Source organism: Indicator indicator, chromosome 28, assembly GCF_027791375.1.
Source record: "Indicator indicator isolate 239-I01 chromosome 28, UM_Iind_1.1, whole genome shotgun sequence".
In the NCBI taxonomy this organism is placed as follows: Eukaryota; Metazoa; Chordata; class Aves; order Piciformes; family Indicatoridae; genus Indicator; species Indicator indicator.
In genome coordinates, this window is record NC_072037.1 from 945,874 (window position 1) to 969,921 (window position 24,048).

The following is a 24,048-nucleotide window of genomic DNA, read 5'->3' on the forward strand; positions in this document are numbered from 1 at the left end:
CGGCGCCACGCGGTTACGTTTGAAGGCAGCGTCGCTAATTGATGACCCTCCGGGAGTGTCGCTGTGTGATGACGTATGCGGAAGTGGTGTTTGGGGATGGTGAGTGAACTCTGGTGGGGCTGGAGCCGCGGCGCTTGGGGCTTCCCGGCTCTGGCCTCTAGCTCTTCCCATCCCTTTGAGCTATTCCCCAGGGTGGATGCGGTTCTGATCTCTCTTGGTTTCTCTCTTCTGCAGATGGCAGAGCGGAAAGTTCTTGTTCTTTTTGGCAGCCAGACTGGGACGGCTGAAGATACAGCCGAGAGAATTGGTAGAGAGGCCAAGCGACGGCACTTCCAGTGCAGAGTGGAGGCACTGGATAGCTATGATGTGGTGAGTGATGACACATATGGGTGCTCCAGGTGTTTCAGGTCTTACTCCATCTCCACCAAACCCTTTTCTGGCACTCTCCACCTTTCTTGTGACCTGCTTTATGGCTCTGTGCCTTTCCTGGGAGCAGCTTGTGCTTAATTCAGCTGAAAGGGTGAGAAAGCTGAGCAGTGACACTTGGGCTGGAGTCTGTGTTAGGTGACAGATGCTCAGCCATCCCCTGCAAGGTGTGGAACACCAAAGAGCTGATGCTGCAAGCAGCGTGTGGGCAGCAGATGCCACAAAGGAGGCTGTGCCATGCAGGGCTGCAGGTTTTATTCTGAGTGTGGTCAGTCTGTGAATGGGATGTGATGGCATGTGATGTGATGCTAGCAAACGTGCTGGGAGAGTCAGGACACGTGCTTGTAGACTGCTGACCTCAATTTGCCTTTCCATGTTTGTGCCCACAGGCCAACCTCATCAATGAGCCCTTGGTGGTATTTGTCTGTGCAACCACTGGCCAGGGTGACCCACCTGACAACATGAAGGTAGAACATGCTCCTCTCCACCTTGCTTTCACAGTCCTGGTCCAGTGCCTGCATTTCTCTCTTGAAGCAGCTTAAGCAGTGGTGGTTTTGGAGGGGGGAGCTTTGGAGCAGCAGCAGTGATGGGACACAGGAGGTGTCAGCTGTCACCCCGCTGGGAGGGGCCCTGCCACCACGAGAGCCATGGAGGGCTAGCAGGGGGCTCACAGAGCATCGTCCTCCTGGCAGGTAGCAGTGGTGGCTACTTCAGGGGTTGCCTCTGCAGGCTCAGCAGAGGGCAGGAGGGACTTGGTGAGTGGGCAAGCAGGGAGCTGTGGGCAGCTCCCCTGGCAGCACTGACTCCCAGCCCTGCCCTTCGCAGGCCTTCTGGCGGTTTCTGTTCCGGAAGAACCTTCCCCCCTCCTCGCTCTGCCAGCTGGACTACGCCGTGCTGGGCCTTGGCGACTCCTCCTACCCCAAGTAAGCAGCACTGCAGCTCCCTGCCTGCCCCTGGCAGCTGCTCCTCACACCTCTGGCTGCAGGCAAGACCAGAGGGGCTGGAGGGCAAAGTGGGTAAGGGGAGAGAGAGCCTGGCTCTAGAGAGCAGCAGCTCCTCACGTGAGAACTAATTCCCACCAGCCTTAAAGATCCTTACCCTGCCAGCCAGTGTCACAGAGCAGGGCTTGGAAGGCACTTCTGAAGGTCATCATCTTGTTGATCCTCATCATCATGTTCTTACCAGCCTCCAGGAACTGGGCTTCTGCCTGGTTCTGTCCTCCTGATCTCCTCAAGCAGATGCTTTGAACAGTGCCAGGGACATCATTTCCCAGTTAATTATTAAATCCATTCCATTCTCTGTCTCATGGTCCAGCAGTTTCACTGGACCAAGCCAACAGGACACATGAAAAACACAGTCTTAGGTGGCAGACAGCCCTCTTGGGCCCAGTTCTCTCCCTAGAGATTTTTCCCCTGTGCCCAGAAGCCATAGTGGGAGGGATGGAAGTGTGGCTGAGCTCCCTGGGACAGTGTGGGACTAGAGGGAAGGAATTGTTTGTCTGACTGGGGCACAAGCTGCCCTGAGGAGAAACTGGAGCTCCCTGAGTCCCTTCTGGGAGCTGGACACAGCCTATATGGTCCAGCAAGTGGCAGCCAGCTGCTGCCCCAGGCACAGGCTGGGCAGTGCCCAGGGGCTGGCTCTGTAGCCCCTGCAGCTGCCCTTCTCCTCTGCCCAGGTTTAATTTCGTTGCAAAGAAGCTGCACAAACGACTGCTACAGCTTGGGGGCAGCCCTCTGCTGCCAGTGGCACTGGGAGATGACCAGCATGACTTGGGGTAAGAGCCCAGGGGAGGGGGGCAGGGTGGGGAGCTCTGGGGGTGCCCTGTGATTTGTCCTCGGGCTGAGGGCAGGCCTGGGTGTCCTTTACCCCAGCCCTGGGGACAGCAGCCTCCTGCTGCTCTCTGACTGTGCTGCTCTCTGCTCATAGATCTCTGCCAGGACCTGCATCACTTCTCTTTCCAGGGGGTCCCACAACCCCCAGCATCTGCCAAGATCTCCTGGCTCTGCCCCAGCCCTGCTGAGAGCAGGGGACAGCAGTCACACAGCTGTGTGCCAGCCTTGCTGTGGCTCTGCATGGCTGGAGGGGGTGGTGGCTGCCAGCAGTGGTGTTTGGGGTGGTGGTGGTTGTGTGGCTGGGCCCCAGCGAGTGAGTGACTGCTGGGGGTGGCTGGGGCATGTGTGCAGGCCTGAGGCTGGAAGGAAACGATGTGGAGCAACTGTGCACTGAAAGGGGAGCAGAGGTGGTTGCCCAGGGCTGGCCCAGCATTGTCTGGGTCTGAGGGCAGCAGAGCTTCATCCTGAGGGTCTGATGCTGCACCTCTACAGCCTGACTTTCCCCCTTGCAGGCCAGATGCAGTGATTGATCCATGGCTCCTGGCCTTATGGGACAAGATCCTTGCCTTGTATCCTCTCCCTCCTGGCCTTGAGATCATCAGTCCAGACATATGGTGAGTGCAGAGGGTGCCAGGGCTGCTGGGGCTGGCTGGTGGGAGGTGCCAAGCTGCCTTGGCTGTTCTGCAGGGTGGGGACCTCTGCTTTGACCAGGAGCCCTCCCCACAAAGCTGCTGGTGTCCCAGGTGTCCCTTGGGCTTTGACCATGCATGGCTCATCTCTCTGGACGGGGTGTCCCCTGGAGTGGGGGTGGCAGGTGCCCTGTCAGGGTTCTGCTCATCTTGCTGTCCTGGGCAGACCTGGGCATGTGTGCCCAGCCAGCCTTCTCCTGCCCACTCTGGAGTCTTTGGGATTTCTTCTTGGCAGTCATCTTTACTATGAGGCTGCTGGAACACTGCAACAGGTTGCCCAGGGAGGTGGTTGTGGCCCCATCCCTGGACATGTTCAAGGTGAGGCTGGACAGGGCTGTGAGCAACCTGATCTAGTGGAGGATGTCCCTGCTGAGTGCAGAGGGCTTGGCCTGGATGCCCTTCGGAGGTCCCTTCTGACCCAGACCATTCCATGATTCGTTGCTTTCCCTTGCCATGGGCCAGTGGGTGGTGGAATCAGGACAGACTTCAGGCCTCTCCCTGCCCCCAGCCTCTGGTGCTGCAGCAGTAGCAGCAGAGAGCTGTGGCAGGGAGGTGACTGCATGGCTCTGCCCCCCGCAGCCTGCCCCCTAAGTACACTCTGCACTACCTGGCCGAGGACTCTCCGTGCCCCGCGGGGGCCCTGCAGGCGCCGGCGGCTCCCCGGGCGGTGCCCTGCCAGCAGCGCCCCCTGGCGGCCCGCATGGTGGCCAACCGCAGGCTGACAGCAGAGGCTCACTTCCAGGACGTCAGGCTCATCGAGTTCGACATCGCCGGCTCGGCCATCACGTGAGCGCTGCCTGGGGGACTGGGGGGGCTGGGAGCACTGCCTGACTGCCCCCTGCTGCATGGGGAGGGGCTGGGAGCACTGCCTGACTGCCCCCTGCTGCATGGGGAGGGGCTGGGAGCACTGCTTGACTGCCCCCAGCTGCATGGGGAGGGGCTGGGAGCACTGCTTGACTGCCCCCAGCTGCATGGGGAGGGGCTGGGAGCACTGCTTGACTGCCCCCAGCTGCCTGGGAAGGGGCTGGGAGCACTGCTTGACTGCCCCCAGCTGCATGGGGAGGGGCTGGGAGCACTGCTTGACTGCCCCCAGCTGCCTGGGAAGGGGCTGGGAGCACTGCTTGACTGCCCCCAGCTGCCTGGGGGGGGCTGGGAGCACTGCCTGACTGCCCCCCGCTGCCTGGGGGGGGCTGGGAGCACTGCCTGACTGTCCCCCGCTGCCTGGTGGGGCTAGGGGTGGGCTGGGGCTGGGCTGTCCTGTGCCTGCCTTCCTCTCACTGCCCTGCTTCAAAGTGCTGAGGCCTTAGCCCCGTGGGTGTGGTCCTGCTGGGCTGTGCCTCCCCTTGGCAAAGCCAGGGGCATGTGGCAGTAAGTCCTGCCCATGGCCCACCTCTTGCCAGCTGTGGAGAGCACTCAGCTCTGCCCTGCTGAGACCACAGCTGGAGTATTGTGTCCAGTTCTGGGCTCCCCCAGTTCAAGAGGGGCAGGGAACTACTGGAGAGTGTCCCAGGGAGGCTGTGGGGATGCTGAAGAGGGGCCGCATGGGAGGCTGAGAGCCCTGGGGCTTGTTAGCCTGGAGAGGAGCAGCCTGGGAGGGGACCTTAGTGATGGTTACAGATATCTGAGGGGTGGGGGGCAAGGAGGGGCCAGGCTCTCTTCAGTGGTGTCCTGTGACAGGACACAGGGCAATGGATACAATCTGTAACCCAGGAAGTTCCACCTCGGCTTGAGGAGAAACTTCTGTGCTGTGAGGGTGGCAGAGCCCTGCAGCAGGCTGCACAGGGAGGTTGTGGAGTCTCCTTCTCTGGAGAGATTCCAGGCCCCACCTGGATGTGTTCCTGTGTGAGCTGCCCTGGGTGCCCCTGTTCTGGCAGGGCTTTGGACTCGCTGCTCTCCCTTCCCTCCCCTGACGTTCTGTGGCTCTATGCTGAGTGGCAGTGGAAGCTTGATTGAGTGGTGGGCTCTGCCCTGGTGTGGGTGCTGCTGGGGCTGGTGGTGCTGTGCCCTTGGAGCTGCCCCGTGGCTGCTCTTGGCAGGTCCTGCTGCACCCACAGGTTCTCTGCAGGGGACGTGGTGATGATCCAGCCCCAGAACTGCCCTGAGGACGTGCAGCAGTTCTGCCAGCTCCTGCGCCTCCAGCCAGACAGACTCTTTGTGCTGAAGCCCACGGAGCCTGGTAGGTGCTGCCTGCTGCTCCTTCCCCTCCCTGCTGGGGTGGAGCAGCCCTTGAGCCCTGGCCCAGCCTGCAGCTCTGCTTGTCCTCAGGAGTGGCTGAAAGCTGCAGGCCACCTTCCTGCCTGGGAGGATGGGAGCTCTGTGTGCCTGTGGATCCCAGTTCAGGGCCAGGGTGACTCGTGGCAGGAAGTCAGCAGTGTCCAGGCTGCACCCAGGCCTTGTGTCTTTGTAGCCCCCAGCACAGAGAGTGGAGGATCCTGCAGCCTCCCCAACCCAACCCTCAAGCTGGGAAGCCTGTGCTTCCTTGCCTGAGGCTTGCAGGTCTCCCACTCTGAGCTCCAGGGATCTACTGCAAGTGCTTCTGCAGCCACAAACCAGCACCAGCAACTGGAGAAAACCCCTGGAGCTGTTTGTGGCTCTGCAGTCACTGCTACTAATGTGTGCAGCTCTGGAGTGCTCAGCACAGCACAGACAGGGACCTGGTGGAGCAGGGCCAGAGGAGGCCACAGCAATGCTGGCAGGGCTGGAAGCTCTCTGCTTGAGGCCAGGCTGAGAGAGTTGGGGTTGTGCAGCCTGGAGAAGAGAAGGCTCCAGGGAGACCTTCTGGTGGGCTTGCAGAGCTTCAAGGGCTGATCAGAAAGCTGGGGACAGACTCTGAGCAGGGCCTGTGGTGACAGCACAAGGGGTGAGGGTTTGCAAGTAAAAGACGGAGATTCAGACTGGAGAGAAGAGAGAAATGTTTGGCACTGAGTGTGGTGAGAGCCTGGCCCAGGCTGCCCAGAGAGGTGAGAGCTGCCCCATGGCTGGCACCATCCCAGGTGAGATTGGTTGGTTAGGGCTCTGGTTGCAGATAGTCCTTTGGTGGGGCTTGGACTATATCAGCTCTACAGGTCCCTTCCCACCCCAACCATTCCATGGTGCTGAGGTACTGGGTCAGATTTCTCTCCTGTCTCCTGAGTGCCCATTACCTCTGTGGGTAAGGCTTTGTCCTCAAGCAAGGGGACTGCCACTGCTGCAGGCCTGGGGGTGAAAAGTCAGCTGGGCAGAGTAGGGGGGAGTGGGAGCAGGGATGCAGTAGCTGAAGGTGGCTCCACTGCCCTTGTTTGGGTGCCTGGGGAGCCCAGAGCCAGGGGGAGCAGTGTTGGGGCATCCAGCCCTGCTGCTGGCCCTGAGCTGTGCCCCTGCCTTGCCTTGCAGGTACAGCCCTGCCTGCCCTCCTGCCTCAGCCCTGCACCATCAGGCACCTGGTCACACACTACCTGGACATCTCCTGCGTGCCACGCCGCTCCTTCTTCCACCTCCTGTCCTTCTTCTCCACCAACCACCTGGAGAGGGAGAAGCTGCAGGAGTTCAGCTCTGCCCAGGGCCAGGAGGAGCTCTACAGCTACTGCAACCGGCCCCGCAGGACCACGCTGGAGGTGAGGCTGGGCAGCATGGCCAGCTGCTCTGGGAGGGCAGTGCCATGCTGCAGAGCACCCAGGCAGTGCTCAGGAGCTGTGCCAAGCTGCAGAGCACCCAAGTAGTGCCCAGGAGCTGTGCCATGCTGCAGAGCACCCAGGCAGTGCCCAGGAGCTGTGCCCAGGAGCTGTGCCATGCTGCAGAGCACCCAGGCAGTGCCCAGGAGCTGTGCCTCTGCTCTGCTCTTGGCTGGGGAATTGACTCTCTGTCAGCACTTTTGGAGGTGGGTTTCCCCTGGAGGTTCAATCCTGCTCCAGCTGTTCCTGGGCTCTGTGGCAGGCCCTGTGCTGCAGCCTGGGACAGGGCAGGTGGTGCTCAGAGGCAGCTGGGGAGGTGCTGTTGGTGGAGGGCTGGGTGGCAGCAGGCAGGGATCTTCTGGGGTGTTCTGGGCTGAGCTGCCCTTGCCCTGCAGGCCCTCTGGGACTTCCCTCACACCACCTGTGCCATTCCACCTGACTACCTACTGGACCTCATCCCACGCATCAGACCCAGGGCCTTCTCCATTGCCTCCTCCCTGCTGGTAAGAGCTGGTCCCTTTTTGCCCCTGCCAGGCTCTGCTTGCCAGAGCTGTGCACGTTGAGGGTATTCAGGCTGCATGGGACAGGGCTGGAGATGAGATGAAGACAGTGAAAGATTGGGAAGTAGATGGGAGCAGGATGGGTATGGGAACAAGGATGAGAACAGAAGGAGAATAGGATATGGATGGGGATGGGATGAGATGAGGGTGGCCACAGGATGGAGATGGGATGGGACAGGATGAGATTGGGATGGGTCATAGTGAGGATGGAGACAGGAAGGGGATTGGATGGGACAGAGTGAGCCATGCTCTGAGCACCCCACCTGAACCCAGCCCAACCTGCTGCATGTTAACCCTGGGCTCTGCCAGCCTCTGGACCAGGCTGCTTGCCCCTTGCAGGTGCTGGGGCTGGCCCAGTGTGCTGCAGAGGTCTGGTGCCCTTGTCACTGGGAGCAGTGGGAGGTGGTGCCACGGGGGCTGGGAGCATCCCCGGGTGGTGTGGCCGTGGGAGGGGTGAGTGCTGCTTCCTGCTGCTGCCAGGAGGTGGCAGTGGGACCTGGTGTGGCTGCCTTGGCAGGTGACAGCCCAAGCTGAGCTGGCGTTCACACTCTTGGGCTGGACAGTCTGTGGCTGTTGGCAGCTGTGCAGAGCATTCCCACAGCGTTGCTCTTTCCCTTCTGGAAAGGCTTTGGGTGAGAACCTGCTCCGTTCTGTGCCCAAGTGGCTGTTCCTGGCTAGGACAAATGGTGCAGATGCCCTGGCAGGAGCTGGGCATAGGCTTTGTCCCTGGAGGAGGCCCTGGGCTCTTTCTGCATTGCTGTGCTGATGTCTTCTCATGCCTGATGGCTGCTGTCTGGACACAGGCTCACCCTGACCGGATCCAGATCCTCATGGCAGTGGTGCAGTACAAGACACGGCTCAGCAAACCCCGACGTGGGCTCTGCTCCACCTGGCTGGCTTCCCTCAACCCAGAGCAAGGTGACACAGCTGTCCTGAGCCCAGAGCTTCCCTCAACCCAGAGCAAGGTGACACAGCTGTCCTGAGCCCAGAGCTTCCCTCAACCCAGAGCAAGGTGGCACAGCTGCCCTGAGCCCAGAGCTTCCCTCAACCCAGAGCAAGGTGACACAGCTGCCCTCAGCCCAGAGCTTCCCTCAACCCAGAGCAAGGTGGCACAGCTGCCCTAAGCCCAGAGCTGCCCTCAACCCAGAGCAAGGTGGCACAGCTGCCCTAAGCCCAGAGCTGCCCTCAACCCAGAGCAAGGTGGCACAGCTGCCCTGAGCCCAGAGCTGCCCTCAACCCAGAGCAAGGTGACACAGCTGCCCTGAGCCCAGAGCTGCCCTCAACCCAGAGCAAGGTGACACAGCTGCCCTGAGCCCAGAGCTGCCCTCAACCCAGAGCAAGGTGACACAGCTGCCCTGAGCCCAGAGCTGCCCTCAACCCAGAGCAAGGTGACACAGCTGTCCTGAGCCCAGAGCTGCCCTCAACCCAGAGCAAGGTGACACAGCTGTCCTCAGCCCAGAGCTGCCCTCAGCCCAGAGCAAGGTGACACAGCTGTCCTCAGCCCAGAGCTGCCCTCAACCCAGAGCAAGGTGACACAGCTGTCCTGAGCCCAGAGCAAGGTGACACAGCTGCCCTCAGCCCAGAGCAAGGTGACACAGCTGCCCTCAGCCCAGAGCTGCCTTCAGCCCAGAGCAAGGTGACACAGCTGCCCTCAGCCCAGAGCAAGGTGGCACAGCTGCCCTCAGCCCACAGCTGCCCTCAGCCCAGAGCAAGGTGGCACAGCTGCCCTCAGCCCAGAGCTGCCTTCAGCCCAGAGCAAGGTGACACAGCTGCCCTGAGCCCAGAGCAAGGTGGCACAGCTGCCCTCAGCCCACAGCTGCCCTCAGCCCAGAGCAAGGTGGCACAGCTGCCCTCAGCCCAGAGCAGGGTGGCACAGCTGCCCTCAGCCCAGAGGAAGGAAACTTTCCCCAGGTTCTGTGCAGCCCCTGGTGCCTGCCATGGGACCATAGTGGAGCTGTGTGCTGCTTGCTGGCTGTGTGCTGGAGCTGCTTGGACCCTGAGTGGAGCACTACTACCACAGGGAGCTGGAGCACACTGGTTTGGCTGGGCAGGCTGAACTCCCACAGCTGTCCTTCCTTGCTGCTCTCATCCTCTTCAGAGCACAGAGTGCCCCTCCAGCTTGCTCTGAGCTCCTTGACCCTGCTGCTCCCAGTGCCACTGTGCCCCACAGTGGGCTGCTCCTGGTGTCCTGCAGCTGGTCGTGCTGTGACTGCTGGGCAGCAGATAGTTGGTTCTTCTTTGGGCAGGTCCATCCTGTCCTGCCAAGCCTCTGTGTGCTGCTCATCTGCTCTGACCCCAGAGCCCCTCCAGCTGGGTTCCCAAGCAGATGTGCCAAGCTCCTGGGGTCTCCCAGGGGCAGGATGGTAGAGAATCACTCTGTATGAGTCCAGGGCCAGACTGAGTCACCTCAGAGTACTTAGAGGAGGGCTGAGGACCCCTTACTGACTCCCAGAGGAAGCAAGTCTGGCCCTTCCATATCTGACAGCCAGGGTGAGCTCTCTGCTCACCACCACCACCACTGTCTTCCCTGGCACCAGCTGGGTGAGGAGAGGACTGCCCCCAGCCTGTCTGCTGTGGGGCTCTTGCCTTGCTCTGGGGCTCACTCAGGTGCTTGCAGAGCCAACTCTGAGATGGCTGAACTGCTTTTCATCCAGTGTGCCTGTGGCACCACGGCTGCCATGGTGCCAGGGTGGTGCTGTCCCTATCTCCAGAGCATCCTGGAGGAGCTGATGCCAGGCGCACCCTCTGCAGGGTGTGCTGTGGGTGCAGTGGGGGGGGTGATGGTAGTGAACTCTTTCCTTGGCAGGTGAGGTCCGGGTGCCTCTTTGGGTGAAGAAAGGAGGAATGAAGTTCCCAGCTGACCCTGACAGCCCTGTGATCATGATTGGCCCTGGCACGGGGGTGGCACCTTTCCGAGCAGCCATACAGGAGCGGGTGGCACAGGGCAAGAGAGGTGAGGGATGCTGCTGGAAGGGACTCAGGATGCTTTGCAGACAGGGGAAGGGGCTCCTGGGGCTTTGCTGGTTTTGGGTGGGAGCAAGCTGGGCTCTGGGGCAGGTGAGGAGCAGAGCCTGGTGTGTGCTGCAAGGGCCCTCGGGTCAGAGCAGGGCTCTGCAGAGGATCTTTGCTCTCTGTGAGGGGAGATGGCTTCTTGAGCTCATCTGCTGCTGCTCAGGAGTTGTGCCTTCACCCTTGTCCCATCTTCATCCCCCCAGCTCAGCTGTGGGTCTCAGCAGGAAGCTGAGGCCTGTGGAAGGGGACAGGCAGCCCTGGGGGGGCTCTTCTTGCCCTACCTGCCCCCCACTTCCTGCTTTTGCAGCAGACAAGAGCCTCTGGTTGCCACAAGCCACTTGGCTTCCTGCTCACAGTGTTCCTGAGTCCAGGGCTGGCAAAGAGGTGAGAGCCTTGGAGCCCTGACACAGGCCCTGTGGGCACCAGCAGTCCCCAGCACTCAGGGCTGTGGTGCCCCCAGCACAGCCCTGCCCTCCCCTCTGCAGGGAACTACCTCTTCTTCGGCTGCCGCCAGCGAGCCAAGGACTTCTATTGCCAGGAAGACTGGGAAGAGCTGGTGGCAAAGGGCTTCCTGACTCTCTTCACAGCCTTCTCCAGGGACCAGGTGAGCTCCCACGGCAGGAGGGTGGATACAGAAACACCTCAGGCAGCATTGATGGGACTCTGCCAGTGTTTCTAGCCCCTTGTACTTGCTGGTGTGGCTGTGAAGGGCCTGGTGGGGGTGGCACAGTGGTCACCTCACTGTGCCACAGCAGCTGGGTGCTGGCTGGGATCCCCACCAAGACAGCAGTGCCACCATGCAGCTGGGAGCTGTGTGGCTGAGTTGTGCTGGGAAGGCTGCTGGGACAGGGCTCGTGAGTGCAGGAGCAGATCAGGTGCAGCCAGCTCTGTTTGGCTGCAGCATGGGAGTGACAAAAGCCTCCCCAGCCCCTCGGAGGGGTCACCAGGCAACAGCCTCTCTGTTGAGTGCCACCCTCCCCACCGTGTCCCTCTGATGCTGGCTGAAGCTGAGGAGCTTGGCCTCCATGCAAGCTCTCCCTGAGCCTCAGCCATGCAGGAGAAAGCTCCCTGGAGGAACAAGAGCCCCCAGAGCTCAGCCACATGCTTTGCTCCCTTGTTTCCCAGGCAGTGTCTGTGGTGCTCAGCTCTCAGCCCCTCTCTGAGCTGCAGGGCTCTTTGTCACAGCCCTGTGGGCTGGGACTGTGTCCCTGCCTCACCCTGTCCCTTTATGGCACTGGGAGTTCAGTGCCTTTGGAGCAGAGATCTGATAAAAGGGTGAGTGGGAATGGGGATCTCTGGGTGGCTCAGCTGCACCAGTCCTTTTCTCCTGGCTGCCTGCATGTGTTGATGTGGAGCCAGCAGCTTTTATCCAGCTACTTGTATGGCATGAGTTGAATGCTTCTCTGAAGGCTTTCCAAGCCTTTGAAGAGCAGGAGCAGCACTGCAGAGGTTCATTGGATCACCTGCCTGCCTTTTCTGTGATGGCTTACACAATGAGGGGGGGTGACCTCCTGCCTCTGGGATCTGGAGAATGGCCCCAGAGCCTCCTCCTGCCCCTGCAGACTCTAGAGGAATGGAACTCACATTGGCAAGTGCCTCCTGGCCTCCCTCCTCTGCCTGCTCTGTGGGGCAGAGCAGTTTGTCATGAGGGTCTTGTGCCACCAAGTCCTGGCAGTGTCACAGGGAGCTCTTCACACTTGTCCCATCCTCATTCCCCAGCTCAGCTGTGGGTCTCAGCAGGAAGCTGAGGCCTGTGGAGGGGAACAGGCAGCACTGGGGGGGACTCTTCTTGCTCTACCTGCCCCCCACCTCCTGCTTTTGCAGCAGACAAGTCTCTGGTTGCCACAAGCCACCTGGCTTCCTGCTCACAGTGTTCCTGAGTCCAGGGCTGGCAAAGAGGCTTTGCCACAGGTCCCTTGGGCAGCCAGGCAGGATGTGCTGCACTGGGCCTTGTACCTGCAGCTCTAGGAGATGTCACAGCCATTAACTCCTCAAAGCCCTTGTTCTCAAAGAGCCTGGCAGGAGCTGGGATGCTCCAGAGCTGAGCAGGATTCCCCTTTTCTCCCTGAGAGGTCCCCTTTGCAGGGACCTTGTGTCACATTCCCTCAGCCCCATGGTGCAGGCTGCTTGATCCCAGCCTAGTGCAGCTGCTGCTAATGCTCAGCAGGATGCTGGGGTTCAGCTGAGGTGTGGTGACCTGGGGCTGTCACCCGGGTGCTCTGGCTTAGAGGTAGCTCTAGCAGGTCCTTAAATGCCCCTCTGGCAGTGCCAGCCTCACTGGCAGAGCCCCTGTCAGCACTTAGCTGATGAATGGTCAGCATGCTGAGCTGTGCTGGTGCTTGCAAGGGGCTGCATCACTCTGCTCTGGTGAGCCCCACTGCTCTGGGGTGCCTAGCACAGGAAGCACATGGAATTGTTGGAGAGGGTCCAGAGGAGGCCATGAAGATGATGAGTGCTGGAGAACCTCCCCTATGAGGACAGGCTTGAAGGAGTTGGGGCTCTTCAGTCTGGAGAAGAGAAGGCTCCAGGGAGACCTCAGAGCAGCCTTGCAGTACCTGAAGGGGCTACAGGAGAGCTGGGGAGGGACTTTGGAGAAGGGCTGGGAGTGCCAGGATGAGGGACAATGGCTTTGAGCTGGGAGAGGGGAGATTGAGAGTGGAGATGAGGAAGAAATTGTTGAGAGTGAGGCTGGGGAGACACTGGCACAGGTTGCCCAGGGAGGCTGTGGCTGTCCCCTCCCTGGAGGTGTTGAAGGCCAGGCTGGATGAGGCCTTGAGCAAGCTGGGCTGGTGGGAGGTGTCCCTGCCCATGGCAGGGGCTTGGAACTAAATGATCCTGAAAATTCCTTCCAACCCAGACTATTCTGTGATTCTGTTAGTCAGCAGTGGCCAGCTGGGAGCCCAGCCCAGGTTGCTCAGGCTCCAGAGCAGTGCAGCCCTGCAGCCACGTGGGACCTGCTGGCCGTGGTGCCCAGGCACACAGAGCCCAGCCCTGGTGACAGCCGGGGCCAGGCACTGCCTGGGCTTGTTCCCACACAGGCCTGCAGGGAGCCTGAGATGCAGCAGGAGCCTCCTTCTTCTTCTTGCCTTTGGGGCTGGATGGGGGAGGAGGCCGTGGGGAGGAGCTGTGCAGGGCCCGGCGCGGCCTGGCCCCCATCACAGAGTCACCTTTGTCACGGAGCAGCAGCAGGGCTTGGCCAGCAGTGAGCTCTGGCACGTTGGCAATGGTGCTCCTCTTGGGCAGAAGCCAGGACTGTAGGCAGCCTGAAGTCTTGGGGATTAACCCTTTGTGGGCTCTCCTTGGCTGGACTGCACTGTGCCAAAAGCCAGCAGTCTCCAGTCTGTGTGTGCCCAGCAGAGGGGCAGGGCTCAGGGCTCAGGCTGTCCCTGCAATCTTTCTGCCCTTCCAAGCTCTTCCAGGTCGTCAGCAGGTGACAGGGCTAGGAACAGCAGCCAGGGGTATGGGGAAGGGTCTCACCCTGCAGCAGCCTTGGCACAGGGAGGGGCACAGAGCCTCCTCTGCCCATGCTGGGAGAAGGGAGTGCAGGAGGCAATCCCTCCCAGGCACTTCCCAGGTCTCCAGCAGAGGTAAAGGAGGCAGACAAAGAATCTGGGGGTGCTACTTGGAGCACATTCCCTGCTGAAGCTTCCCCTGCTGCACTCATCATGCACCAACCCATCCCAGTGCACTGATGGGAGGGCTGGGAATCCCTTTCCCTGTGAGATCCTTGGTTCAACTGCTTCTCCTTGCTCTGGAGGGCTGTGCTGCCCCAGAGAGCAGGAGCTGGGCAGGGGGGCTGGGGCTGGGGCTGGGGCTGCTGCTGCTGCCAGGGTTGGTGGCTCAGTGCTGTGTTTCCGTGCAGGAGGAGAAGGTTTATGTCCAGCACCGCATCCGGGAGAACTGCAGGCTGGTGTGGGAGCTGCTGAGCTGCAGCAGTGCTCACCTCTACCTGGCTGGGTGAGTGAGAGGCTTGCAAGCAGGGACTGGGGGAGCAGGGCTGCACCTTGCTGCTCCCCTGCCTCCCTGGAGGCATTCCTGAGAGGGACTGGAAGCTCCTCCTCTCTGTATGTCCTGCTCCACAGATCCTGGTCTGGGAGGGCTGTTTCTTACTGACGCTGTGCTCTGATGAGGAGGGGCAGAGCTGGAGCTGTGGTAAAGCTGCTCCAGCTCACTGTGTGCCCATCCCCCCAACCGCAAGCATCTCCTGCTGTCAGGCTGCCTGGCCTCTGACCCCTGGCAGATCCCTCCATGGGGGGACCCTGGCCTCTTCACAGCCCTGACCTCCTCTGGGGCTCAGTGAAGCTGCAGCAAAAGGCTCCAGCAGTTCCTGTGGCTGCTTGGGTGGGCAGACAGCTTTTAGAGCCCAGGATGCCTGAGCTCCACAGCCGCTGGGGCTTGTGAGCAGCAACTTTTGGGACCCTCAGCACATCCTGGCTGGCTCTGCACCCAAAGCTACCTTCCTGGGGTAGGACTGAGCCACATAGAACCATACAATTGTTAGGGTTGGAAGGGACCTCAAGGACCATCCAGTTCCAACCCCCTGCCATGGGCAGGGACACCTCACACTAGAGTAGGTTGCTCAGAGCCACATCCAGCTTGGCCTTAACCTCCAGGGAAGAGGCTTCCACCACCTCCCTGAGCAACCTGTGCCAGTGTCTCACCACCCTCATGGGAAGAACTTCTTCCTAACATCCAATCTGAATCTCCTCATTTCTGGTTTTGTTCCATTCCCCTCAGTCCTATCACTCCCTGACACCCTCAAAAGTCCCTCCCCAGCTTTCTTGGAGCTCCCTTCAGATACTGGAAGGCCACAAGAAGGTCTCCTCAGAGCCTTCTCCTCTCCAGACTGAACAACCCCAACTCTCTCAGGCTGTCTCCAGAGCAGAGCAGCTCCAGCCCTCTGCTCATCCTCATGGCCCTTCTCTGGACACCTTCCAGCACCTCCAGATCCTTCCTGTAATAGAGGCTCCAGAACTGGACACAGAGCTCCAGGTGGGGTCTCACCAGAGCAGAGCAGAGGGGGAGAATCCCCTCCCTGGCCCTGCTGGCCACACTTCTCTTGCTGCAGCCCAGGCTCTGCTTGGCTCTCTGGGCTGCAAGTGCTCACTGCTGGCTCCTGCTGAGCTTCTCCTCCCCCAGCACCCCCAAGTCCCTCTCCTCAGGGCTGCTCTCCAGCCAGTCCCTGCCCAGCCTGCATTTGTGCTTGGGATTGCCTTGACCCAGCTGCAGGACCTTGTCCTTGGTCTTGTTGAACCTCCTGAGGTTGTCTTGTGCCCAGCTCTGCAGCCTGTCCAGGTCCCTCTGGATGGATCCCTTCCCTCCAGCCTGTCTGCTGCACCACACAGCTTGGTGCCATCAGCAAACCTGCTGAGGGAGCCTCAATGTCACTGTCCATGGCACCAGCAAAGATGTTGACCAAGCCTGGTCCCAGCACTGATCCCTGAGGGACTCCACTTGTCCCTGGTTTCCACTTGGCCCTGGACCCACTGACTACCACCCTTTGGGTTCAGCCATCAAGGCAGTTCTTCATCCACTGGATGGTCCTTCCATCAACCCCAGACTGCACCAGCTGGAGAGCAGGATGTGGTGTGGGACAGTGTGGAAGGCTTTGCTCAGCACTGCACACAGCACTGCAGCCTCCTTTGCCAGCTCAGTCATGTCCCAGGTGCTTACCTTGGGCTGCTTGGAAGTGTTCAGCTGTTGACCAAAAAGCAGGGTCCGGCCTGTGGACGCTGAGCATCTGCAGCTCCCTTCCTAGCTCTGTGGCTCCTTCCCTGGGCAAAGCCCTTGCCCTGCCTGCTCTGGTGACTGCCTGTGTGGCAGGGAGGAGGCTGCTGCCTGGGGTGAGTGTTGTGCAATGCTCTGGGCTGCTGGTGCTGGCGGCAGGCTGCTGGTGTTTGCCATGCACCCTATGACCCACAGAGCGCCACACAAACCCCTGCCCTGCTGTTGACACCAGCAGCCATTGCAGGAGGCTCCTTCCTGCCTGTCCTGTGGGAGAGAGGAACTCCCCAGTGCCTGGCAGGGTGAGACTGGCCTCACTGCATTCCTGGGAGAAGGAGATTCTTGTTTCCTGCCCAGGAAGTGGAGGCCTGGCCACCCACTGCCCCCCACCTGCTGCTGCAGCAGTGCTGCTGTGCTGCCCTCTGCGTGGCAGGGCTCTGGGGGCTCCTACACCAAAGGGCTGACTCCTGCCTGGGGTCTGGGGTTTGGTTTCCTTTATCAGGCTGCACTTGGGACTTGGGGTTGTGCCTTCACCCCCCGGCTGATTGCTGAGGTGGTTGGGTTATCACTGGGCATAGTGCCTCAATGGCTCCATCCTCTGCTCCTTCCATGTTCTTTGCCCTTCCTGATTCACAGATCACAGAATGGTTTGGGGTGGAAGGGATCTTAAGGATCATCCAGTTCCAACCCCCTGCCATGGGCAGGGTCACCTCCCACCAGCCCAGGTTGCTCAAGGCCTCCTCCAGCCTGGCCTTGAACACCTCCAGAGAGGGGACATCCACAGCCTCCCTGGGGAACTTGTTCCAGTGTCTCACCACTCTTGGACCCTCTCCAGCAGCTCCAGGTCCTTCTTGTGCTGGGGGCCCCAGAACTGGAGGCAGTGCTGCAGGTGGAGTCTGAGCAGAGAATGACTGATGCAGATGGAGACACTCTGGGACTGCCCAGAAAGGATCAGCCTCTTGGAAAGATCAAGGCCTGCACAGCTCTGCCCATGGCAGGGTCTTGCAGTGGCTGTGAGGAGGATACTTTGCACATCAGGGCTGCTCTGAGACCTATTTTGTTGGGGACTCTGTCCCTGGCCTGGGGTTGCCCTCAGCCCCTATCATGCAGGTGGGAGCTGAGAGCCTCCCCTGTACTAGTGGCATCTGTCCTGCTGGCTGTGGGCACTTTCTCACTTCTGAGTTGGCCACAGCATGTGTGAAGACACCTAGGGCACAACAGCCTGGTCTGCAGGCTCTGAACTGCCAGTAGGGTGCTCTGTGGGCAGATGCAGCTGGGCTAGCCTGAGAATAACCTTTTTCCCCCCTAAAATCAGTGTTCACACTTTCAGCCACACTAGGAGAGAGCTGGGGGCAGCAAACCCTGACCTGTATGTCCCTGAGCAGCTGCCCTGGCTCCTGCACCACTCTGTGCCTGCCCTTGGTGGCTGGGGCAGGGTCTGGGGAGCCAGGGCTGTATCTTCTGTGTGGTTGGACCCTGCTTGTCTCAGCCTGGGCCAGAAGGGTCACAGATGTCTCTTTCTCTGCAGAACTCCAGCTCTTTGACGTGTGAGGCAGGCTGCAGTATCTTGCACTTGCGTATCAGTGCCTGACTCAGAAACAATATGACTCTTCCAAAAAAAGAAGACCTCCTTTCTGGGTATTTTGGGACGTTAATCAAGCTTCAAACACAAGTCAGAATCCTGCCTTGTTCTTGGGAAACAGACAAGGATGTTGCCAGCTGCTCCTGCCAATTGGAGCAGCCTGGGAAAAATTTTGATGAGATGTTGGTTTGGTTTTGTTTCATTTTTTGTCGCAGTCAGTTCCTCACTGGAGCTCTCTCCAGGAAAAACTTTGAACTTCTGATTCCCCACAAGGACTCCTTGTGCTCAGAAGTGTTGAATCATAGAATCCTAGAATGGTTAGGTTAGAAAGGACCTCAAAGATCATCCAGTTCCAACCCCCTGCCATGGGCAGGGACACCTCCCACCAGCCCAGGGTGCTAAAGGCCTCATCCAACCTGGTCTGGAACACCTCCAGGGAGGGGACAGCCACAGCCTCCCTGGGCAACCTGTGCCAGTGTCTCACTCTAAAGAATTTCTTCCTCATCTCCAGTCTCAATCTGCCCTCTCCCAGCTCAAAGCCATTGTCCCTCATCCTGTCACTCCCAGCTCTTGTCAGAAGTCCCTCCCCAGCTCTCCTGGAGCCCCTTCAGGTACTGGAAACCTATTTGGGTATTTTCAAGATGAGACCACATGTTTTCTTCACTGTGTCTTGTTTTGAACTGGTTCTGGGTTACAAATTTCACCATCAAAACAGTGAAGGACTTAGGGGTGCTGGGGGGGAGAAGCTGGACAGGAGCCAGCAATGGGCACTGGCAGCACAGAAGGCCAAGGACAGCCTGGGCTGCATCCAAAGCAGTGTGGCCAGACCTGGAGAGAGAGGATCCTGCCCCTCTGCTCTGGGGAGACCTCTCCTGCAGGGCTGTGTCCAGATATGGGACCCCAACAGAAGAGAGACCTGGACCTGATGGAGAGGGTCCAGAGGAGACCAAGAAAATGATCAGAGGGCTGGAGACCCTCTGCTATGGGGCTAGGGTGGGAGAGTTGGGGCTGTTTAGCCTGGAGAAGAGAAGGCTCCAGGGAGACCTTAGAGCTGCCTGAAGGGGCTCCAGGAGAGCTGGGGAGGGACTGTTCAGAAGGGCTGTGGGGATAGGATTGAGACAATGATTTGAAACCGGAGCAGGGCAAATTTAGTATGGACAACAGGAAGAAGTTCTGTACAGTGAGGGTGGGGAGACACTGGAACAGGTTGCCCAGGGAGGTGGCTGAGGGCCTGTCTCTGCAGACATTCAAGATCAGACTTGCTGTGGTCCTGGGCAACCTGCTCTAGTTGGAGCAGTCCCTGCTGACTGCAGGGGAGTTGGACAAGATGAGCTTTGAGGATCCCTCCTCACCCAGTGCAGTCTGTGAAGCTGTGAATTTCAGGGTGGTTGTAGGGAGACAGCAGCCAGACTGAAGCAGCTGCTCCTTCGCAGCAGCCCTCTTGGCCAGCTCAAGCTCAGGCATGTCCTACACTCAGTGCTTCCCCAGATGAAAGGGCAGGTTCTTTCCCTCCTGCTGCTACATGATGACTCCTGCCTGTTCCCCATGTCCCTCTCATGCTGCTGATGGGAAATGGAGCAATGTGGAGGCCAAGGGTAAGGCTTCCAGGCTGTGATGCTCTTTCCCTGGCAGCTGGGTGCCATGGCCACGTCTGTGCCTGCAAAGGGCAGTGCTGTGCGGGTAACGGAGCTGCTCTGCAGGGAGTGGTGCCAGCTGCTTCTCCAAGCCTGCCATTTATTGGGTGCCAGGCAGTGTGTGCTGTAGGGTGAGGCTGAGTCCCTCTGCCCTGCTGCAGCTGCAGCCTGTGCTGTGTGCTGGGGGTAGTGACCCCTGCTCTGCTGCTGGGCTGCCTTGGGCACTGGGGCTGCAGGTATGCCCCCAGTTTTCTCGCTCACCCTCCATGGTGCTGCCTGCTCTGTCTTCCAGGAATGCCAAGCAGATGCCAGGGGCGGTGGCTGAAGCTCTGCAGTGGGTGTTGCAGGTGGAAGGTGGCCTCTCAGCCTCCCAAGCAGAGGAGCATTTAGCAGCCCTGGAACGGTCCCAGCGCTTCCAGTCTGAGACCTGGTCATGAGCCTGGCTGCCTGCCTGCCCCTGCCTCCCCTTGCCTCATTAACTCTGCCTGAATAAAGGAGCCAGCAAAGCCATCTGCCTCGGGCATCATCCTGGGGCTGAGACTATCCCATCCAGGACAAGGGCCTGGCAGAGGTGCTGCATCTACCCATCAGCCCTTCCCTAATGGCAGCAGGGCCGTGGTGGGCAGGGGGAACCTGTCTCCTGGGGCTGTGGGTGTGGCACAGGTGAAGCCTGGCTCCCCATGCCCACACCCTGCTGGGGGAAGGGGAGAAGTCTCTGGGGGTGGCTTCTGCATGGGACCAAGCTGCCCTCCAGCTGCTGGGGTCCCCGTGCTGGGTGAGCAGCACCCACGGGCATTGCTAGAGCTGCAGCCTTGGCAGCAGCAGTGGTTTGTGGTGGGACCTAGAGGAAGTGACTTCTTGCAGGGAGTCCTCCACCCTGCCCTTAGTCAGCAGCAGCAGTGCCTGCTGCCTTGATGGACCTGTTACCCCTGTCTCCAGTGGATGAGGCCAAAGATAGGGGCAGGAGGAAGCTTCAATCCTTCAGAACCACAAAACCACAGTGTTAGAGATTGGATGGGACCTCCAGAGATCCCTGAGTCCAGGATCACCCAGGGCAGGCTGCACAGGAAGGCATCCAGGCAGCTCTGTCTCTGCCAGGTCATCTCCACCATCCTGCTTGCTGTTAAGGTCTGAGCTCCCTGAGTGCCAGTTCCCACTGAGTGTCCCACTGGCTGCGTGCCAGCTCTGCTGGACCCATCCTGGGAGCAGCTTCCAGCCAGGACCAGGCCAGCCAGCAGCCTCCAGCCTGTTCTCTGGCAGCCTCAGGGCTGTGCACACTCCTGGCGCTGCTGCTGCCCCACTGGGGCCAGTGCCACCACCTTCCTTACCCAGTTCAGCAGTCTTGGTGCCATGGTAAATAGCAATTAAGGCTCAGGGCATGAGTCAGCCAGGGACAGTCCCTGGGAGCAGGCTGGGACAGGAAGGGACAGCAGTGCCACACCAGGCCTGTGACCTAGCCACCCTCCCACGCCCCAAACCCTGGGTGAGCAGTGCCCTGGGGCATTGCTCTAGCTGTGGCACTGCCAAAGGTGGGAACAGGGTGTGCCCACCCCCCTGCCATGCTGTTGCCCTCTCAGCCCCCAGCCCAGCTGGGTGTCCCCATGCCCCAGGCACAGCCAAGGGACAGCACAGGGCTGGTCCAGGGCAAGCATCAGGCTGGTGATGCTGCCCCCTCACACTGGGCACTGCCTGGGCTGTGCTCTTCCTTCTGAGCCCTGTGAGCTGCTCATGGGGCATGGCAAGGGGCTGGACTGGGACAGTGCAGGGCCCTTGCTGCTGTGCTGCACTGGTGTGACCTGGGGGCTGTACTGGTGTGAGCTGGGGTCTGGACTGGGACAGCCCATACTGGTGTGCTGTACTGGTGTGAGGGGGAGGATTGGACTGGGACAATCCATACCAGTGTGAGCTGGGAGACTGGACTGGGACAGCCCATACTGGTGTGCTGTACTGGTGTGAGCTGGGAGACTGGACTGGAAGAGCCCATAGGGGTGTGCTGGACTGGTGTGAGCTGGGGGCAGCCGTGGGTATCCCTTCGTGCCCCGGCCAGGGGCAGCGCTGTGGGGAGCAGCCCTGGCGGTGGCTCCGGCGGAGCAGAGGCGGCCGTGGGCCCAGCTCCTCCCCGGCTGCCGGAGCTGATTGGTGCGGCCATGGCTGCCTGCCCCGGGCTGCTGCATTTGAGCGGCTTCCAGGAGCTGACAAACCAGACCGGTGAGAGCCCGGCCCGGGCCTGGCCCTACCCGGCCCACAGCTGGCAGCCGCTGCCCGCACGGCTCCTGCCACCCTGCACCCCTTTCCAGCGCCCAGCTCGCTGCTCTCGCCTCTGGAGCACGGCAGGTCAGTACCGCGGCGGCGCTGGGGAGGAGGAAGAGGAGGAGGAGAACAAGGAGAACAGGAGGACAAGGAGGAAGTGGCTGCTGGATGCTCCCTGTGCTGCCCCTCTTGAGGTGGCCTGTTGGTGAGGGGGATGGGGACACAGCCTGCTTTGGGGGCTCCTGGTCTGCGAGGGCACCTCCAACCATGCCGGGGGGGTTACAAGACTTCACGTGGATGCTGCTGTCACTAAAGCCTTCTGGCAGCCCTGCTGAAGGCTACCTCCTGCCCTGGAGCAGCGCTGACGTCCCACACCCAGCCCTGAGGGGACTTGGGGGCAGTGGGTGACAAGGGCAGCTGTGGAGCAGCCATTCCATGGAGCCAGCAGCGGGCGAGGAGGCAGTGCCTGGCCTCCAGCTGGTGCAGGCAGCCAGCGAGGATGGCAGTGCCAGGCAGTGGGGTGAGAGTGACTGTGTGAAGCCAGGGCACCCTGAGGAGCCACCTCGGCCCTGCAGAGAGCTGCCTGCTGCTGCTGGGAGCTGCTGGGACCCACCACCAGTGGAGGATGGAACAGAGCCGCTCCTGCCCGGGCACGGCAAGCTGCCCGCCCACGGTGCCTCCCTGCCTGCAGGGCAGGACCCTCCTGCTGCCTCTGCCGCCAGCAGCCCCATCCTGTGCCGTGGGGCGAGCCCTGCAGTGCGAGGAGGGTCGCCCAGCCTGGGCAGCGCCTCCAGCTCCATCCTGACATTCTCTGACGAGGACGAGGAAACGTCGAGCGACGAGATGGTGGCGGCGGTGGTGGCAGAGCCGTGCCACGTGGCGGCGGGCAGCGAGGACGAGTGCCCAATCTGCACGGAGCCCTACGACGAGCAGCGGCACAAGGCCGCCCTGCTGAACTGCAGCCACCGGCTCTGCCGCGCCTGCCTGCGAGCCATCATGGAGGCGGCCGGCGGCGCCGAGTTCGGCCGTGTGCGCTGCCCCATCTGCCGCCAGAAGACTCCCATGCTGGAGTGGGAGATCTGCAAGCTGCAAGAGGAGCTGCTGCTGCTGCACGCCCAGCCCGGCTCCCCTGGCGCCCTGGCCGCCCCCCGGCCCCCCGCCCTGCCGCCCCGGCGCCCCGGGCTGGCCGGGGCCCTGGAGCATCGCTTCCAGGTGCGCTTCCACACCAGCCGCATGTTCGGCTGCCTGCCCTGCCTGCGCTACCCTCCCTGCCTCATCCGCCGCCTGGGCTGGCTGCAGAGGCGCTGCCGCTGCTGCTACCTGCTGCTGCTGGCGCTGCTGCTGCTGGCCGAGACGCTCAGCCTGCTCCTCATCTTCCTCCCCGTTGTCCTGATGGTGCTGCTCTTCCTCATCCTCGACAACTAGCACTGGGGTCGTGCCTCCGGGCTGGGCTGCACATAGGGAGAGGGCCCTGCTCTTGCTTTGCCCCTTGGGCTGCTGCTGGGGCGTGATGCCAGCCTGGGAGCAAGCTCATGAACCCAGGTGCCCAGGGTAGCCCCACAGAGGGTGAGGCAGTGCAGGAACTGGAGCGGGCAGCCAAGGGAGGCAGTCCTGGAACTGGGCATCCCCTGCTTCCTACAGGGCACCACACCACACATCACTGCAGCAGCGAAGGGCAGAGGGAATCTTCCTGCACTGAGGACTCGTCCCTGGCATAGGGCTAGGAACTGGAGGGAGTCTCTGGGCAGAGCAGGGCTGTGCCATGGGCTGTGCTGCCCATGCCCAGGACGGAGGGGCTGCAGGTCCCAGCACAGACTGAAAATGCAACTCTTGTTTTCACCACAGCTGTGTCCAGCTGAGTTCAGTTCTTGGTCTGGGCTGAGCATGTCCCAGGCCAGTGGTGACACAAGGAGGGGACAGTGACAGCCAGGCGTCCCCAGCCACCCTGTGAGAGTGTGCCTGGCCCCACCACTACCACACCTCCCAGTCCCAGCTGAGTGGTGCCAACCTGTGCTCATGCCTGGCCCTGTGTGGAGATATGAGAGCAAACAGGACTTTTCTGGGTGGCTGGCTGCCAGCTCCAGCTGGGCACCACAAGAGGAGGAGCCCACAGGGAGCATGGCAGTGGGACTAAGCCCACATGGGAGGTACGCACAGCTGCTGAGGAGCTGGGCTGGCTGAGGTGGGCAGGAAAATCTCAGCAGTGAGCAGGAATATCTTGGTGGTGGGCAGGATGTGGAGTCTCCTGCTTGCTTGGCTGTGTCCCAGCCAGGCAATGCCCAGGCCATGGTACAGCTCCTCTGCACCCTTCCTCCCCTGCAGAGCGGGGGGCTGGCAGCTGCTTACAGGGGATGCCTGTACCCTCAAGGGAATGAGGTGGGGATGGCTCCAGGCTTTGGGCTGGAGTGGGGTGGCAGGGAGGTGTCAGACCCTCCTGAAATGCCCTTAGAGTGGGCAGTCTCCCGTGGTGCTGGCCCCACCTTGCAGCCTGGGCTGTACCACTCCTTTTTTTATCACCACCAGCCTCTTCTTGGTGCTCTGCCAAAGCTCTACACAGCCCCCATGCCAAATCACTCCCCACAGTAGTCTTGCTTCTCCAGCCCCACCCTTGCTCGTCCCTGCTGAGGGGCTCCTGTGCCCAATCTTCCTGCCTGGCCATGCCAGGGTTGTGCAACCAGTTGCGTGTCCT

General features: G+C 60.8%; 1 protein-coding gene across 3 annotated transcripts; it reads left to right on the forward strand.

The window, feature by feature from the left end:
• Positions 1 to 234: 234 nt before the first annotated feature.
• Positions 235 to 19,546, forward strand: NDOR1 (NADPH dependent diflavin oxidoreductase 1). 3 transcript variants are annotated; one of them, XM_054393312.1, is made up of 15 exons: positions 235 to 369; positions 816 to 893; positions 1,252 to 1,349; positions 2,102 to 2,200; positions 2,771 to 2,872; positions 3,527 to 3,733; positions 5,002 to 5,123; positions 6,320 to 6,540; positions 6,993 to 7,100; positions 7,961 to 8,075; positions 9,964 to 10,110; positions 10,655 to 10,773; positions 11,713 to 11,721; positions 14,014 to 14,126; positions 19,402 to 19,546. In XM_054393312.1, the coding sequence occupies exons 1-15, from the start codon at positions 235 to 237 to the stop codon at positions 19,544 to 19,546; spliced, it is 1,818 nt and encodes a 605-aa protein (XP_054249287.1). The 3 variants fall into 3 exon arrangements, with proteins under 3 accessions (XP_054249287.1, XP_054249286.1, XP_054249288.1); XM_054393311.1 differs by lacking the exon at positions 11,713 to 11,721 and having other exon boundaries at positions 14,032 to 14,126; XM_054393313.1 differs by lacking the exon at positions 11,713 to 11,721 and having other exon boundaries at positions 7,982 to 8,075; positions 14,032 to 14,126.
• Positions 19,547 to 24,048: the final 4,502 nt, after the last annotated feature.

Excerpts from the sequence above, each read along its gene's own strand:
- NDOR1 (XM_054393312.1), top strand. The coding sequence starts at position 235 with ATGGCAGAGCGGAAAGTTCTTGTTCTTTTTGGCAGCCAGACTGGGACG. Across the intron at positions 5,124-6,319 it reads GCTGAAGCCCACGGAGCCTG|GTACAGCCCTGCCTGCCCTC; the intron begins GTAGGTGCTGCC and ends CTTGCCTTGCAG. Across the intron at positions 7,101-7,960 it reads CCATTGCCTCCTCCCTGCTG|GCTCACCCTGACCGGATCCA; the intron begins GTAAGAGCTGGT and ends GTCTGGACACAG.